At 39.7% G+C, this 17,478-nt stretch overlaps 1 protein-coding gene across 3 annotated transcripts in view; it reads right to left on the bottom strand.

Annotated features, from left to right (window-relative positions):
- Window positions 1–17,478, bottom strand: part of LOC117730105 (cAMP-specific 3',5'-cyclic phosphodiesterase 4C-like) — an 81,971-nt gene that overhangs the window by 35,559 nt on the left and 28,934 nt on the right. Inside the window, exon 1 of one of the 3 annotated variants that reach the window (XM_034531630.1) lies at window positions 11,877–12,513. The exons of 1 other annotated variant lie outside the window; for it this stretch is intronic. In XM_034531630.1, the coding sequence (XP_034387521.1) occupies window positions 11,877–12,112 (236 nt within the window). In that variant the 5' untranslated portion in view covers window positions 12,113–12,513. One more of the 3 variants, XM_034531633.1, reaches the window with a different exon arrangement.

Below are 17,478 nucleotides of genomic sequence, written 5' to 3'. Positions count from 1 at the left end.
GGGCTGGACCCAAATATTCAACTATTCGAATACTCATTGATTAGGTATTTGGTTTTTAACTTGGAATTTGGGATATTCCATTTTTTATTTTTTTCAAGAAATGAACGGAAAGCAACTGAACTGCAACTGAAAGACGTGCGTTGCAGCGCTGTACCGTCCATGTCAGTGGAGAAAGGAGAAATGTCCTTCTCGAGTCTTTTTATAGAGCCAAGCCAGAGGCCTGGTCGCCGTTGCTTGTGTCGGGAGACGCTGAGCGCGGACTGAGGCGCGTGCGCAGCGGACAGAGGCGTGTGCGCACCGGTCACATGAGGCGTACACGCAGCACTGGTGGATTCATAATAAAACTATTGTGTGTAAAAAAAACATGTCCGGGGGAGGGTTCTTAGTATGTGACAGGAAATGTGCTGCTGTAATAACACGAGTCTGTGCTGCCTATGGGCCACTACCCAGAAGTTAAAGCGCTCCTCCGGACGCTGCGGTCCCATGCGCGCACTGACGGTTACGTCCCCCTCTGAGACACTTGAACATCTTCACTTGCCCCCAACCCCAATGGGGAAATTCAGTAGACCCGCCTGTAGGTGCCGACCCTTATCTGAACCACTTCCCAGACAAGTGTTAACTGTCCCTGCATGCCTTCAGTCTCAGTTCAACACCTGTTTGGCAATGCACTGTCGCTTACTTATGTGCTCAGAGTGCACGGGGACTGCCCATTGTGTGTATCTGGTCCACGTTTCTAAACCTCAAATTCCCAATGATATTGATATTGACTTATAGAGAACCCTGGTGGGACCATTTTTCTCAGGGAGACCCTTGACAGGAGGTACTGCCTTGACAACATGTGCAAGCCCTAGTACTGTGATATGGGGATTTATGCAAGTCTCACTTTCAAAATTGCTTCTAATTTTTCCTAGATCCGATTTTTGTGCAAACGTGTTGGCTTGATTTTAAACTTGTGCAATGGAATAACTGGCGATTCTCAAGACTGAGAGAGACAAAGACAGACAGACTATACAAGTAAGGACTTACAACTAAAAACTCAACCCATATTTCATACATTTCAGCCATGGCAGGAATACAGATTACGTTTTACATACAGTGATGTCCAATAACACATTGAGCTGTTTTCCATGTTTTGATTTTGGTCTTAGTTACACTAAAGTTTAAACTGAAACCCTAGCTGTACCCTCCCAATATGGTCTCCTCCCTCCTTGTGCAATGTGCTTGTGGAACATGTTGGACCTCAAAACAGATACTGGGGTGGAGGTTTGCTGAGAATGAGATGTGTGGGAGGCCCCTGTGTAACCAAATCCACCTGCCATATGACTTCTCTGGTCCAGCCGGCAGCTGGCTGTACAGACAACATACTGTCTGCTAATGAGAATAAGCTACCAGTGGGGAGCATGTGTGTGCATGAGTGTGTTTAGGAGTGTAAGAAAGTGCACAACTGTTTGTGTGCGTCCGTACCAAGTTTATAGTGATACACATCCAGGCAGAACAAAAAAATACTTAAATGTATTTAAAATATACTTAAAATGTCAATAGTACATTGCAAATATACTATCAAAGAAGTGTACTTTCTGCAAATATATAAAACGTATACTAAAGTCACGCTTTCACCTATTTTAAAAAGTATCCTTTTTAACACACTTTAAAATAATTGTACTGTAGTATACTTTCAAGAACTATATTATAAGAAAAATATACTTTAAGTGTAAATTATGTGCAATTACTTAAATGTACTTCTTTGAACTTTGTTTTCTAACATATTTTTTGGATATTTAAAACATGCTCTAAATTAGCATTGAAACAATGTATTTAAAGCACATTTGATAAATATTTTTTTGTAATTAGTAAGTAAACTTATTCATGCTATTATTTTTATATATTAATTGTGTTATAAATAAATATGCTAGTATATTTAATCTTAGCATACTTGAAGCCCTACTAATCATAAGTATACTTAAAGTGTGCTATTTTGGAACAATTCATTTTGTACTTAATATTTAAGTTGTGATTAAATAGTATTTAAGTACAATTTGAAGTATATTTAGTATATTGTTTTGTGCTAAATTGGAACAACTTTAGGTATACTTAGTACACTTTAAGTACATGACTGTATGTGCTAATATGCATGCCGATAGTTCACTTAAAGTATATTTTTATTGTATTTTAAGTATATCTGAAATATATTTTGAGTATATTACAAAAATGTAAACATCACATTATTAATATATTTATAGTGTGCTAATAGTACACCAAAAGTATACTTTTGGTGTACTATAATCACATTCTAAATATATTAATATTGTGCTAAGTATACTTAGTACAATTTAAGTACATGACTGTGTATGTGCTAATATACATGCCGATAGTTACTTAAATTATATTTGTATTTTACTTTAAGTATATATGTATAAGTTTGATACTGCAGTATCAACTTATATCAACCTTCTGTCAAAATATCTGTCTTGTCTGCGAATGATATTATGGAAATTCCAGCTACAGAGAAACTGCCTGGAAAATCCTAGTTAATTCCTTTAATAGACATAGACTATTTTACAGTCCAAAGCTTATTTACATACATGCATAAACACTCCAATGAGGCAATAGGGCTTCAGACTCTGGGCCTCAAAAGCAATAACAAATAGAGGAAGCTCATAGTTGGATATGTTTATAAATTCTTCTCCAAGCGTGTGCTTTCTGTCAGACGTTCTTACTTTATTTCCCCTGGATAATAAACAGTACATCCCCACTTTACCCACATTCATCGGCAAATTGACACCTGTAAAACGGCACAGACAAAACGTCCATGGACACATGTTTAACTATTTACTGCAATAGATTTGTGACGTCAGAACCAAGCTAGACTTGCGCCAACTGGAGGAAAAATCGTTCAACTGGCGAATATGTTTCGGTGACTTGCAGCCATGCTGTGTGCAGGTTTTTGACTTCAATGGTTAAAATCCCTTTCACCAAACAGGAGGAGATTATCAGAGAGCAGTTTAGTCTTCATGCCACAGAGGTTACGCAACATGATCACAGTGTCTGTGAGGTCACCAACTAGAAGAACACCGTGAAGAGAAATAGTCAGACTTAATCTGACCTTTCCAAATATGGTGTGTGCTGCTTTTACATGCAGTCCTCTGAGATGTGTCTGATTTGTGGCAATGACACTTGTAGTTGCTGCTGAGTTGCACATGTGTTTTATCTTCCTGCAGGATTAAAGTTGGACTGCATCTTCTTTAGCTCCCACAGAACACACAACCTGCAGTTACATTTGACCAGAATATGTTGTTGAAGAGTTGAGTGTCTCTGCATTTGGTTGTTGTTTGGCCTTAATCTATATTCGTCCAAATTTAGTTGACCAAGCAAGCTTCGGTATTTCCAACAACACCCACATTCACATTCACAGAGTTAAACAGTGTTATCGAGGACATCAGAGTATGTTGATATTTAGCCAATGGGAGTAAAGTCAAAGTGCTGATTCAGTCTGCTGAAGAAGGACCGGCTATCCAGCAGGGGTCGCACTTTGTCAACATTTACACACAGGAGTGAAACACACGTGGACAGACAGGACAGACACACTAAGCCCAACCACAACAAGGCAGGGCAAGAATACTATAGGTTCAACATGACTACAGCAATTATGAGGACCATTTTCTTACATTTTTTCATAGAAAAAGTCAGAGGTGAGATAGTGTGAAAGATGAAATCTTTCATCCCTCTCTCCAACAGACCACACGCTTTCCAGCATTTAAAAACCCTAAAAACATCTTAAACATCTCAACTTTAAGAGCAAAACTGACTCAAAACGTCACTCAACTGTTTATTCCACTGTTGCTAAAACGCAACACTGAATTTGGCAACTTGACCTGAAAATACTAACAGCAATTCTCTGGTGGAACAATCAATATGGATTTTGGGACGGGTGGCTGTGGCAGTGTGTGTGTGTGTGTGTGTGTGTGTGTGTGTGTGTGTGTGTGTGTGTGTGTGTATGTGTGTGTGTGAAAGAGAAATGAGAAACACATGTCACATTCACGTGGTAAGTGCTGCCAGGTTGGCGGGGCTGAGGAACTATTCCAGGCTTGGGGATTTTATTTTGGGGGTCTGTTATTGGCCCCCCACACTCTGCAAATCTCCTACTGGGAATGCACTATATGATAAGCTGGGACCAATATGGGACTGAGCAGGCGGCCTTAGTTAGGGTGATCTGAGAGTCTTTGATCCAAGAGTGCAGATGCAAATCCAGGTTGGACTTTTTTTTTTACAAAACTATCTTGACTCTTTCCTGAAAAAGCACCATTTGAAAAGTCGATGCAGGATTGTATATGTTTTACAAGACAAAAGGGCTGGAATTCAGAGGGGAAAGCTGTTTTGAGCAATGTTTTTAAAAGTGCTCTTTACGTCAAAGCGTGTGTTTAATTCAAGCTCTCTGTGCTTAATTTGCAGAGCCGTACCCCACTGGCCAGCTCACGGCTCTGCACTGCCCTCTGACGGCGGCTAAAGCCGATGATGCTGTCCCGACAGATGGCGTCACTACAGAAGTGTAGCACTCATCCTCCGGTTCCTCCTCAGGCAAACACTGTTATCCATTAGCTGTCGCCATGTTGAGAGCCGTTGAGAGGCAATAGAAATGCTCCCAATATGGTGTATTTAGGGTTTGGGGAGATACTGCATGGTAATGGGACAGATTATACTACCAGTTGCAGTGTGTTTAGTGTGTACATGTACTCTTATATCTAGCATTGGATGGACATATTCTATACATACAGATACATCCATTTTCCAGCTCTCACTGCAATCCCCGGATCAACTTTCAACACATGCACATTTCTCAAATAAAGTGGTAATACCACTTTCTAGCCACAGGGTGGCAGCTTTGCTGTACTCTACACAGAAATAAATATTATATATGTGGTCTTTACTTCTGGGTTTATTCATACATGTACAATGTGTGAACTGTATAATCAATCCATACTAACATGCTTAAAGAAAAATATGTTCGTTAAATAGTTCTATTTTTGTGTGTGTATACAATGGACATAAACTGTAATACAGCATTCTTTCCAGGAAAGTCAACTCAAACACACATTTCATAATACTATTGTATTTACTCTTTGGGAAAAATATTTGATTTAACAGACATTTTTAAATGAAAATGTTCAGGATTGCCACTTTAACACAGGACATTAGTGTGAAAGCAGCACTGTGGCTCCCAGTTTACAGGTTAACATTATTATAAGCCAAGTCAGATTAAAGTGTACAATTCTTATTTATATTAACCAAAGAGGCTACATACTCAGTCACATATATGTATTTTGAGACTGTAAGACACTTTGAGGAAAGCTGAAAAATTATTTGCCTGTTCTCAACATTTCAGAGCATTTTTAACCATTGTCCCTATTTAATGCTTCTAGTATTAAGTGTATAAACTGTAATTCTTTTTCTTTTTAACTATTTTACCACATTTTGGTGGTGTGGTTAACTTTTAGTTTACATTTGTACTGCAGAATGAGCCTTGTTGTCTTAACTGCAATTCATTAATATAACAAAACATTAATAGTGTATATTCATATAGAGCTCAACTCCACTGGGCACTCTAATCTGCCTGGTTAAACTGCAGCTTTAATCCGTAAATGATCTGGATATTTTACACGCGTCATATGACCAGGGAAGTCACCCTGATGAAATGCCAAATTGCAAAAGAAACATTTGCGAATTTCCTTTTTACTGTATTGTTGTTGCTGTGGATGATGGCAGGGAGGGCGTTGCATGTGTGGTCATGCTGGAATGTGGTTTGGGAGGTTCAGTCAACCACTGACCCGGCAGCAGACTGGAGAGCTGGGCGGTGCTCTCCAGTCTGAGGCTTTGCAGGACTCAACCGGCGTGAACACACAAAACACATAGATGCAATGGGGACATCTACACACGCACAAACATACAGAAGGCAGAGTGTATTTCTGTAGTTGGTGTAACAGTGGGCGACAGGGTCAGTGGTTAGCAGGTCCGTCTTTCAATCAGGGGGTTGGTGGTTCAATCCCCGCCCTAGTCGATGTGTCCTTGAGCAAGACCCTTACCTGTAGCTGTGTCTACAGTGTATGAATGTAAGCGTCAGCTAAATGACATGACATAATGTAATGTAACATGAGTCAGTCTCACATTGTACATGGGCAACAACAGATCTATTCCCCTGCACCCTCTGTCTGCTCACAGACAAGGTCTCAGGCACAACATACACATATATAAACAGTGTCAGACAAAATGCATTATTCGCAAAATGAACGTCTCCCTTTAGTGTTTTGTGTTCACCTAGCACAGCATTTGTCTCAGGGTTATCGGGCTGAAAAATGTCTCTGGGAGACTTTCCGAAAAAACAGGAAGTCTGTTGAATGAAACTTGCCACAAACAAAACTTGCTTCCTCTCAAAAGCTCTTGGGTAAAATGCCAGCAAAAACATTACATCTCAAGAACCACCGAGTCATACGCTGGCCTCAAAAGTCAGGGTGCTGGGTGACACACATCCTACTACATGAGCCCAAACAGCCCTTTCTACTGGGCATTGTCTATAAGAATAATCATAATTAATGTTTCTTCATCAAATCTTCTTCTATCAGGTTTCTTCAATCCGATGAACGTGTTCCAGTTTATTAAAGGAGCTGTATTTAACATTTGTTAACATGAATATAGGATCAAACAACGATTTGCTGTGTAAAGATATAGTAGAGTAATGTCTACCTGCAGAGAATAAAGTGTGTGTTATTATCCAAACTTCTCCATGCTTTGTTGACATGCATATGAGCCCCACAGGTTAGCTGCTCTCATACAGCGGTCACAGCCGATAGTGCCCCCTGCTGGTTCTCCCTCAGCTTAACACTGTTAGCTCGGTCAGCACTTCCTTCGTAGTTTGCACTTTAGTAATGTCGGCTATGAGCCGCCGGCTCGCCGACGACATTGATTGGCAGTCGAATGGCTCGCAATCTCGGACTTGCTCCTTTGACACATTGATAAACTAAATTCACACTAACCTGCTTTTGTAATGTCTGTTACAATAAGACATGCTACTGCTACATGAAACGAAAAAATGGCTGTAATTATGAATTTCCGACTAGCATTAATGTCGACATCCTGGTTGTAATTACAACTGGAAACTCTTCCTACATCCAAAATAAAGTGCCTGAAAACCAAACCGACACGAATGGCTCGTATCAGTCAACATTTCTCATTTAAGTTGCAGTAATAAAACCAAGTATTGTGCTTTATCTTCAATGCACAGTAATTTAAACTTTATCAGACCAACTCTGCAATTATACATTTTGTCTTGAGTTATCCAAAGACGAGAACGTTTGCAAGTCATAAACATGTGAATCTCTTCTATCTCCACCATCCATATGATGCGCATCAGTGGAATGTCCAAGAATGCTGTGCAGTTGGAGAAAGTGTAAATTATAGTGATACTCCAAAGTGACACCAAACTACATTTTTTAAACATCACATTATTAGGTAATTAGTCTGTTCAATTTATTTGAATTTATTTGATATACGAGGAAGATGAATATCATTCTTGCACATTTTCTCACTCACTCCTGCATATGATGTCAAGTACAGTCTAAGCTTGTGTCTACAGTATTCAAATTAGACCATAACAGTAACTACTTATAAAACCCTGTGTGTATTTTCAACAATACCAGTAAAATCACTGAATGTCACTGTGTTTAAAATTGACCTTTCACCTGCTGTTGCCCAGACAGTGAAACAATCATTCCAAGTATGTGAGCCCTGCTGCAACATGTATGAGCACTCCTTGTCATTAATATGAGCACTGAAAAGATGCAGGATGCATAGTTTAGGAACATACCCCAAGCACGAGTGTCTCCGACCATGTCCGAAACCAGTCGGCGCCGCTTTCCTCGCCAATCGGAGTTCTTTGTTCATTATCCTTTAAGCTCCCGACTCATACGTGACACTCAGTAAGTAACTTACTTACTTATACGAGTCACAAACATAAGCTAAACATCTGAACCGAGCCTCCTGTGGATTCTTCACAAATCAATCTGATATTTTTCTGCCATGATCCACCTTGTTCTGGATCGACTCCATGAAGTTTGTATTGCGATAAACCATAACACAGGAAGTTTCCAGGTGAGAAACGAAAACAAAACTGACACATTCAGATGGAGGGCAGATCGGATTAATCCTCAGTGCTTCAGAATGAATAAAAAATGGTTCAGGAAGTTGCAGAGTTCTCCCACTGAAGTCCCAGGCAAGCCTCAACAAGGCCAACTGGAGTATGATATTCAATGAGTCTCTCCAGGAGAAGAAGCAAAGAGGGAGCTGTAGTAAGTGAAGACTCAGCAGCATTGAACAACTTTCCACAGTTGTCTGTCCTCTCTTACTGATGTGTTGTTGTTGTAAACACTCAAAGTAATCCAAGCTGTGACATTGACTTCATTCCTAAACGGGACTTCAGAAGCACAGCTCCGCATTGTGTACGAGCTCTGGAGAGAAGGTTTAAAAACGTTCAAAGTGACTTCTGTCAGTCAGCCACTCTGTTAGCAGGAAAGGGGTGTGGCTGAGTTGTTGCATGAGAGCAATGATACGGCGTTGCGTCCACGAGGGTTGACCTCTTCCTCTAGCAGTGTGAGAGCATGCAAAGTCCCCGGAGGTCGCTGTGAGAGCTGAGGACAGCCCACCAAGTCCTCTGGAGCTGTTGAGGAGTTGGTTTTCCGCAGTATATCCAACGCCAAGACAGATAAACAAGAGCTCAACCTAAAAGCTTTGCGTTAAAGGCTGATCTTTTTTTAAGATATCTGAGACAAAAACAAAACATTGTGTGTTGAGCCTTTCTGAGCTTTGACAGACTGAAACCACTCCGATAGCAAGACAGATGAGAGGAACATTTTGGTGAGTCCCAACTTGCTAAAGGAAGGTCTGACTCTACGGCTTGGCTGGTGGGTGTTTTTGTGTCGGGCAGAGCTGGCTTGGCTCAGCCTTCATTGACACGTGAGCTCAACGGGCTGCCTGACCCGACACCCTCCTTCTGCTGCCCTGCAGCTACATAATTACAGGGGGATATTGTTGGAGTTGGTGCCGGGCAGGGTGGCAAAAGAACACAAGCTCACATTTACAAAAACTATACATAGGAGAGTTTATTGAGAGCTTTAGTGTCACATACTGGTATATATTATTTCCATTATAGAATATTCAGCTTTTTTGTTTGTTAAGTAATACATTCATCGTGTAGTCTATAAAAAGGCAAAAACTAGGGAAAATGCCCATTTCCACTTCTCAGAGCCCAAGATGATCTTGGTGCTTAAATGTCCAACACTCCAAAACCCAAACATATTCAGTTTACAAGCAACAAATACTCCCACTTGAGGCACTAGAACCAGAGAATGTTTACGCTACTTTTGCATGAAGAATGACTGAAATAATAAATCAGTTATTATTACCATATAAAATACATAAGTTGCCCACATTTCTGTGTCAGTTTGATTCTGCTAATCGCCTAATCTTCAGCTCCAGTCTAAATGCTAAAAATAACATGGAGGAAAATCTGAAGACTAAATATTGCCACAACAACCAATCCTAATATAATATGAAATAGATTTGCACACACCCAAGACCGTTTGTAAAGATCCCACCGGACCCCCAGGACTATGTTGGCCTGAGTGAGAAAGGCAGTCGAACAGGAGTGAGAAGATACATTTCACAACTTCTTTACACTCATTAACTTTTCAAACATTGTGTGATAGTACTGTAAGTCAGTCGAGGTCAGATGGACAGGAACCATCAGATTAAGCAGTGAGATCTCACCAATACAGTAAGTGCTAAAATGATGTGCTTGAAATAAAGACTGTGAACTATTTGTTATTGTAAATGATGACATTTTCATGTGCCGTTCCCCGGAGGGAATATTGATGTTTTCATTCCAGACTTTTCTTATCATTTTCCCAAGCATATTCAAACCTCAGGAAAACAAAACATGAATCCATGTAGTTTTCTTTTAAATCGTGGAGGGGCAGTATGCCACACCAGTAGATATGCAAGTCATGGTATAGATGTGGCTATGGCACCAGTTCTAGATCAAACCAACCACATAAGTGTTACCATCCATTGTATTTTCACATTGCTTACACCAGAGAGGAGTGGCCGTTGTATTTTGAGGGCTTGTGTTTCTCACTGATAGCACTTAAAGTTTGGGTTCAGATAGAGTGACGCTGGCAGCAGTCTAAACCACCACAAACACTTCCCTGAGCAGGAGGGAACACTGCAAACTAGAAAGTGGATACTGTATAGAAATACATGATTATCTTGGAAAATGTGGTACGTGTTTGTCCTGTGGTCTGTACAATTATGTGAAGTACGTTATAATAACAAAAACAATTCATTATAAGCAATACAAGGACAAATAAACAAGACTTTTGAGCCTGATACGAAAGCTTGAAAAATTAAAAAAAAATTACTGCCTTGATCTACCAAAGCCATGTGGGGAATTGACCTTGTATCTTTATATTACTCATGAATTTGTATTGTTTTTATACACACTCAACTGAAACACTAACTCGACTATTTCACTGTGCAGACTTTTTGAAAAATGTTTTAGAAAACTTTTGCAATACTTGTGGTATTTATAAAGAGTAATGAAGTGTTTTAAAGGTGTAGCATAAATGTGCATGATTTCCTGACATCCGTGGATCTAGTCTATCTACCCTCATTTCTCTCTGTCAAATATAGGTCAATATGGCCAAATAATATATCAACAAATATTACCTAGTAAACTAAAGTTTTAACAAGAGTGTAATTATATTTTTGGTTATTTTAGTATTTCTTTCTAATTAAGCTGCTTGGTATTGTAATGGTAATAGTAATACATTGTATTATATAGGCCTATTATATATAGTGCGATATACTGTTGGTTACTTGATGCTTTACTCAGTAAACTATTACAACCTGTCTGCTGGTTATCACTGTTCTTTGTTGCCCTCAACCTGCCAGTGTAATACTTCCAGTAATAATGCATTTGCTTGCTTTTACTCTTTAAAACACCCAATGAAAATTGCTTTTTTCAGATCATGCAATATTGTGATTACACAAAAACGTCACTACCCGCCAGCACTGCCTTTTCTTGGTGGTTAGTATACTTAACATTCTTTTCTGAAATTACTAATAATCTCCACCCACCACAGTAAATATCTGCCTATGTCTTGAAAACATTTAAGACATGTAATTTCAATGTAGGCATTGTTGCAACAAAATTAAATTAACTTGATCTTTGCTGACGTAAAAGAGACGCATGTTGTCTATTTTCGGTCATGAGGAACAAATGGCACAGCATTAAGCATCAGGCTTGTTTACTGTGGGGAGGTGTTCATAATCCCTCATCTTTGTCTCTGCAGAACAGAATCCTCAAGTCAGAAACGAGCAGTCCAGATCCTCCTATAGGATCTTTTCCCCTCACTAGTTGAGCTAGGCGTGAACACCTTAGGCACAAAACAAGACACTCTCTTTCATTGCAAGAACAACAAGGTCCATTCAGATGACACCGGTCCCGACGTCAACAAAATCATGATTTCCCAGTTACCTTCTCATCAGACAATGGGCCTTTCTTGCCACAGAAAACCCATGACACACATCTTGATGACGTGAAAATGCAGCTTTTGTTATTCTGAGACATGCTCCTTTACTTCTATCTGCCCCGGAGACAACTTGAGGGCATCCAAGTTAAGAAAGGTGCCAAAAAGACTCTGAAGATGACCTCTGATGGCCTTCAAAATGTATATATTTTAACCATGTACAACTACAACTTCTCGAGAGAAAGTCCTGTGAATCCTGATTAAGTAAAATCCATGCCAACGGTTTGTAATTATTAATACTACCTGGGTGTGTGTGCCAAGGTGAAGCACCTCTGCAGGGCGAGGCTGCGGTTCATGAGGAGCTTGCGGAACAGCAGAGGGGAATGCCGGGGGGAGTTTCGGGGAGAGTTGCAGGGGGACATCCTTGGGGAGCCGCAGGGTGATCCAGACGTTGACTGTGGTTTCAGCTTGATGGGCTGAGTAATGCTAAGTGGGAAGGAACCAGTCTCCCCAGAGCTTTCCAAGAGGGCCTCACTCATAATGCTGTATTAGTGTTCATCCAAACTTGTCCTCTTACGCTGATCTCCTGTGCAGCCCTCGCAGTCCTGTCTTGTAGTCCAGGTTGTCCATCTCAAAGCATCAGCATTCTTCAAGGTAATTCACATAATAACTCGCAAGTCTGTCTTGTATTGATGGACTACATACTCAGAGACACTTGTGGGAGTCTCTAAAGTCTCTTCCACTTTGCGCAGTTTATGAGTCTTCTTTATCTTTCTCAACAGAGCTTCGTAACAGCACTGCTGATGGACATGGACACGAGTGCAGGAGTGAGCCCTCCCCTCAACCGCAAGCTCTGTTTACATAACACTAGTCCTGCCTAAATATGGCCAGGCCTGAATTATAGCGATGTTAGCTCGTACCACGGGTGAACTAGCTGTGTCCACCACTCCCTTCATGCAGGAGTAAACTGGAAACCGCCAAGCACATCAGTTTACATTTGTTTCCTTCCTCATCAGAGCACAAACATTAAGCAGTGACTTTAGCTCTGCCTGTGTAGACACATGCCAGACCTATGTTGCGCTGAGAGGCCGTAGCTTGGATAGATTGCCATTATGTTGGTCAGTAGGGCCCCTCTCTGTCTAAAAACAGAGCCCTCTTGAGATAAAAGATAACAAAATGTCATTTAAACTTTTAGTCGTATCTTAAGTGAATACTACTTTCCCAACTGGGCTGAGGGGAGATGGAAAAACAGAGATCAAACAGAATTTCATCTTTGACCCACAGCCCGAACCTCTGCTACCCAAAACAAAACCTTGTGAATTGAGCCAAGATACACAAACTAAAGTCCTAAATCTGCTTGGACCTAAATACTTTCCATGATAAGTAGTATGCCGTAAATACAAGTTGTTTCTACCTTAAACACATAACAGTTCAGTTCATTATTACAATGGGATACATTTCCCGTCTATTCTTATCATTCATCCATTAGACAACTTCCCACTATGTTAAATGTTTTGGATTCAAAGATCAGAAAGGTTGTCAGTGGTTTGCTGTGTGTCAGCATTCATCTGAATGTGGGTGACAGGAGTATTTGTCTTGATGCTTATCACTCATGCGCCCAAGATAACAGCAGACAAAAGCAAATATGACCCTTATACTGATAAATTTTGACTATAATTATGATCTGAGACCAGAGCTGGTGGCATCAATACATTTCTGTTTTATAACTCCCACATCAGAAAATACGATATAAGTCTTATGTCGATTAAGTCTGAGTTTCTGTGGGTATGCCCTTTCATTTTGTCTGTTCAATGACAGCAACATGTGAAGTGTTAAGAGCAGCAGATTTAAACCTCTTGTGAACTACGCAAAGGTTTAATCAGTGTTATTGTTAGCTTTAGAGTAATGTGATTAATACTCAAAGGAATACTTTTTGTGTATCAACTACTAACCGCGTTAATCGTTGTTTTTCGAGAACGGCTCCTCGGCGAACGGTGAATGCAAAAACGGATTAATTCCTTGAGGAATTGAAGTAAATGGGGTCCAGGTTTCACAACAGCGTAACGATACAACATCTCAGACAACTTGCGCAATACAATCCAAGGCTTATTTATCCAGCCACTACTTCCCAAACACATGCATCCTCGCTAACACTTTACTATTTAAAACACTTCCTCCAGTATGTCTGCGTTTGGGAAGTACTGAGCATACGACTGGATAAACGAGACTTGGATTATAGTGCAAGTTGTGTGAGAGTTTTCTAAACAGATATTTTATATAGTTTTGCTTTTGTTAAACCTGGTCCCCATTCACTTAAATTCACCAAGGATTTACTTTGTTTTCAGAATTCTCTGTTTAAGAATTCAAGGTCACACACGGTTTAACTATAACTGATATACAAATGGTCATTTTGTGGGTGAAGTATTGATTTAACACCTACAATTACTGCCTTTTGGTTGTGTCTGTAAAGTATTTAAAGAACATTAACATCTTCGCGGCAAATCTGGAAAATTATCGAACATTTAGCATTCACCTTGTGGTGAAGTATTGATTTAACAATACAATTGTTAAATGTCTCTTTGTCATCTGTCTCTTTGTCATTCTGCATCCATTTTAATGAGGCATTAAAGGAGTGAAATGTAGGGGCTCTTGAGCCAGATGGGGCGACTGCCAAAGTACAGATTTAATTCGGGAGGGGTCAGGAGGGGTCACTGCAATGAGCTCACTAACAGAAACACAGCTGTTGTATGAAGTGTTGCCAAATGCAACCAGCAGATGGTGCTCACACACAAACATATAGCAAATACACACACACTGATGAGACAAATACATTAATACGAACCACATGACATAAACTCAGGATTTAGAATGTCAAATCATCCTATGGGGATTTGACTTGGAGAAATTAAACGTTAGACCATTCGTGAAATATCTTTCCAAGTCACCTTACAGCATCATAACTAGCTCCAGCATACGAGGCCCCAGTGTTTTTTTAACCTTTAACTCTGGAAACAGTCCACTTCATCTGCCAACACAGTGCACCATTATGCTTGAATGAGAGGTTTGGATGAGTAGGATTGAATCATTGTAAATACAAAAAACTGTAGACCGCGTGGGCAAAGTCAATTAAAATGTTGCTATTATGAGTCAATGGGGAGAAAAGACGAGGAGCTGAATCCTGGATCTGTTCTTAATGTGACTAATACCAGGAAATGTTGAACTATTTATTCAACTGAGTCACATACCCTTCCTACTCCCACTACCAACACCAGATCCAACACACAAAAGCAGTGCTGACAAACTCACGCAGAGACACAGACCAGCATGCGTTGGTTTCCTGAAAAGCATACTGCTTTATCCATTAAACCCCAGCATCTGTAGGTGTAACTGCATCACTCAACCAAAGACCTAATACAAAGGGATAAAAGCAACCAAACTACATAATCCAATTTAATTTGAGCGACACACTTCTCGCTTCATAAGCCAGCAATTGCTCAAAGCTATTATCCCAAGGCTGTGTTATTAATAAAAAAGAGATTTCCTCTTGATGTGTGTGTGTGTTTTCAGCAGTTAAGCTTCCATAATGAATGACCTTTCAGCTGCTTTGTGGTGATGCAGTGAAGGCAGTGACTGCGACACCCGCTTTCACAAGAGGAGAAGGAAAATGTGTGGGTTATTTGGATGTAATAACAATGACATACCCAAAAAAAAAGTGTTCCACCAAATGCTATCTGATACAGACATGACAAAAACGATGGCAGAATGCACCTTATTTACAGACATGAATTGCCTCTTTCCTTGTAGATTTCCTGTGATTTTCAGGACATCTGACAAGTCTCAAGAGCAGTTTGATTGTAGCATTTAGGGGTGATGTGATAATGCTTCACCACAGAGTTGAGCACTTTGCATTGACTCAGTGCTCAGTGGTGCAGGTCAGATATACTACTGTGTGTGAAGACAGCCTTATGACTGATGATAGTTTATTAAGGTGACTGACAAACTAACACATTAAAAAGGGAAGGAGGGAATACCTTTTATTTCCTTTCCATCAAGGAGAAACACTGCATTATGTTATTTGTCTATTTTCTGTCTATATAGCACTCTGCTCTGCATTTCTTGTGTAGAGGGTGCTTTATAAAAAAAGTTTATTATTATCACTATTCGAATTGTACACAAGAATAACTGGATTTTAGCCTTGAGGAATTGCCTCTACAAAGAATGTAGTTGTTCTTCTTTTTTTTGGGAAGATGTATCTACAGTGTTGCATTGTAATATTTCTTTCAAAGCAGAATTTCATTAATGGTGGCATTTTAAAAATGTTAACATTATTGAGCTTTCTTCTTAAAATGGAGGGACATCTGCAATCATTTTCAGAGACTCAAATTGAGTAAAGGGCGCCCCTTAACGTTTGAAAACTACATTATATAAAATAGTATACGCGTCAACACACATACTCCTGTCATCATGCAAGTAAAAACAAGCATACAGTGCTGCACACATACAACATTTGAAAGAAATTTGATTAGAAGATTACGTACCAAAATACTTCTTACATAACTACATAGAATAGCAATGTCCACTTAGAGTGCTAATTAGGGGTGTAGCATACATCAACCTGGATTGATGTATTGATTTAATCATAAACAATCCAATACCAATGACGCAAAGGGAAAACATTGATACATACCAGCATCTTTATCATTGTATCTTTGACCAAAGAAGAAATATCATATTATATCATTATGACACTTGTGATCTGCATTACACCCCTGTGCTAATGTAAAAAAATACACAACATACAGACAATTGACTAAATAGATCAATTCACACCAAGTATAATTGTTAGTCCATCTTTCTTAAATGTGAGTAGGAATTGCTTATTCAGTGTTAAAAAATATTGATTCAACCGTTGGCCTGTTGCTACTTTAAAAAGATATGCAGGATTTTCTTTTGCCGCCTCTCAGAAGGCACAGCAAACAAAGTGCAACACCCAATATGAGGTTCATCAACATTAACCTAGGATGACAACAATTAGCGTATTACAGTCATGAGGTTCAAGATATCTACTGTAATCCAAAGTGATGAAGTCAGTATTAAAAAAAAAACCTTGTCTGTGGCTCTCAACCAAAAGCCCTTTTGTTCCTACTTAAGATCTTTAAAAAGAGATATATGATCACAACAAATATACAGTTCAGGGTTTTCTTTGATCATTTAAAGGCTTCACTAAAGAAATAAGATGGACACTGAAGTAAATAGTGCTTTGATGGGGACACACATTTGGAGTGGTTCATTGCTGCGTTTTTGCAAGCACAAGCATAAGCAGTTAGGCTTTGACTACGAAGAAAATACTTGTTCTTAGGATCAAATAATTGTTGAAAATGTAGACTTTCACCAGACTCATACTTAAATTAGAACATTACTTTTCAGATAATAATAATACAGAATGTGTTCCTTCTACTATAAAGATGGCACTTCTTCCATAATGTTTGTGTTTGGTGATTCATCTGCTGATTAACTGCAAGTAAATTACATAAGCATGCATGTTAAATGCCTGAAATCTAAAGAAAAGGTCAAATAAAAACAGAGGATGTCAGGTTCCGGAGTGAAGAGAGATGTACAGAGCGGTGATAAACTAGTCCAGATGGAAAGGCTGAGCCCCAGCCAGCTCCAGGGAAGAAGAGCCAGGAACAGGAAGAGGCTCGTTCTGGACAACTTCCTCTGGAAAAGGCAGAGAGCTGGGATCAAAGCCAGCATCCTATGCTGAACAGGCTTTCAGCACATGCATGCTGATCAGATGACTACAGATCACATCGCCCCATTGATATCTGTCTGTGTCTAATATGTCATCTTTGCATTAATGGCTGGTTGCGGAGCACCAACTAAGCCCCGCTTCGATTTGTCATTC

This window comes from Cyclopterus lumpus, chromosome 4 (genome assembly GCF_009769545.1).
Source record: "Cyclopterus lumpus isolate fCycLum1 chromosome 4, fCycLum1.pri, whole genome shotgun sequence".
Classification (NCBI taxonomy): domain Eukaryota; kingdom Metazoa; phylum Chordata; class Actinopteri; order Perciformes; family Cyclopteridae; genus Cyclopterus; species Cyclopterus lumpus.
This window is presented reverse-complemented; position numbering and strand designations above follow the sequence as displayed.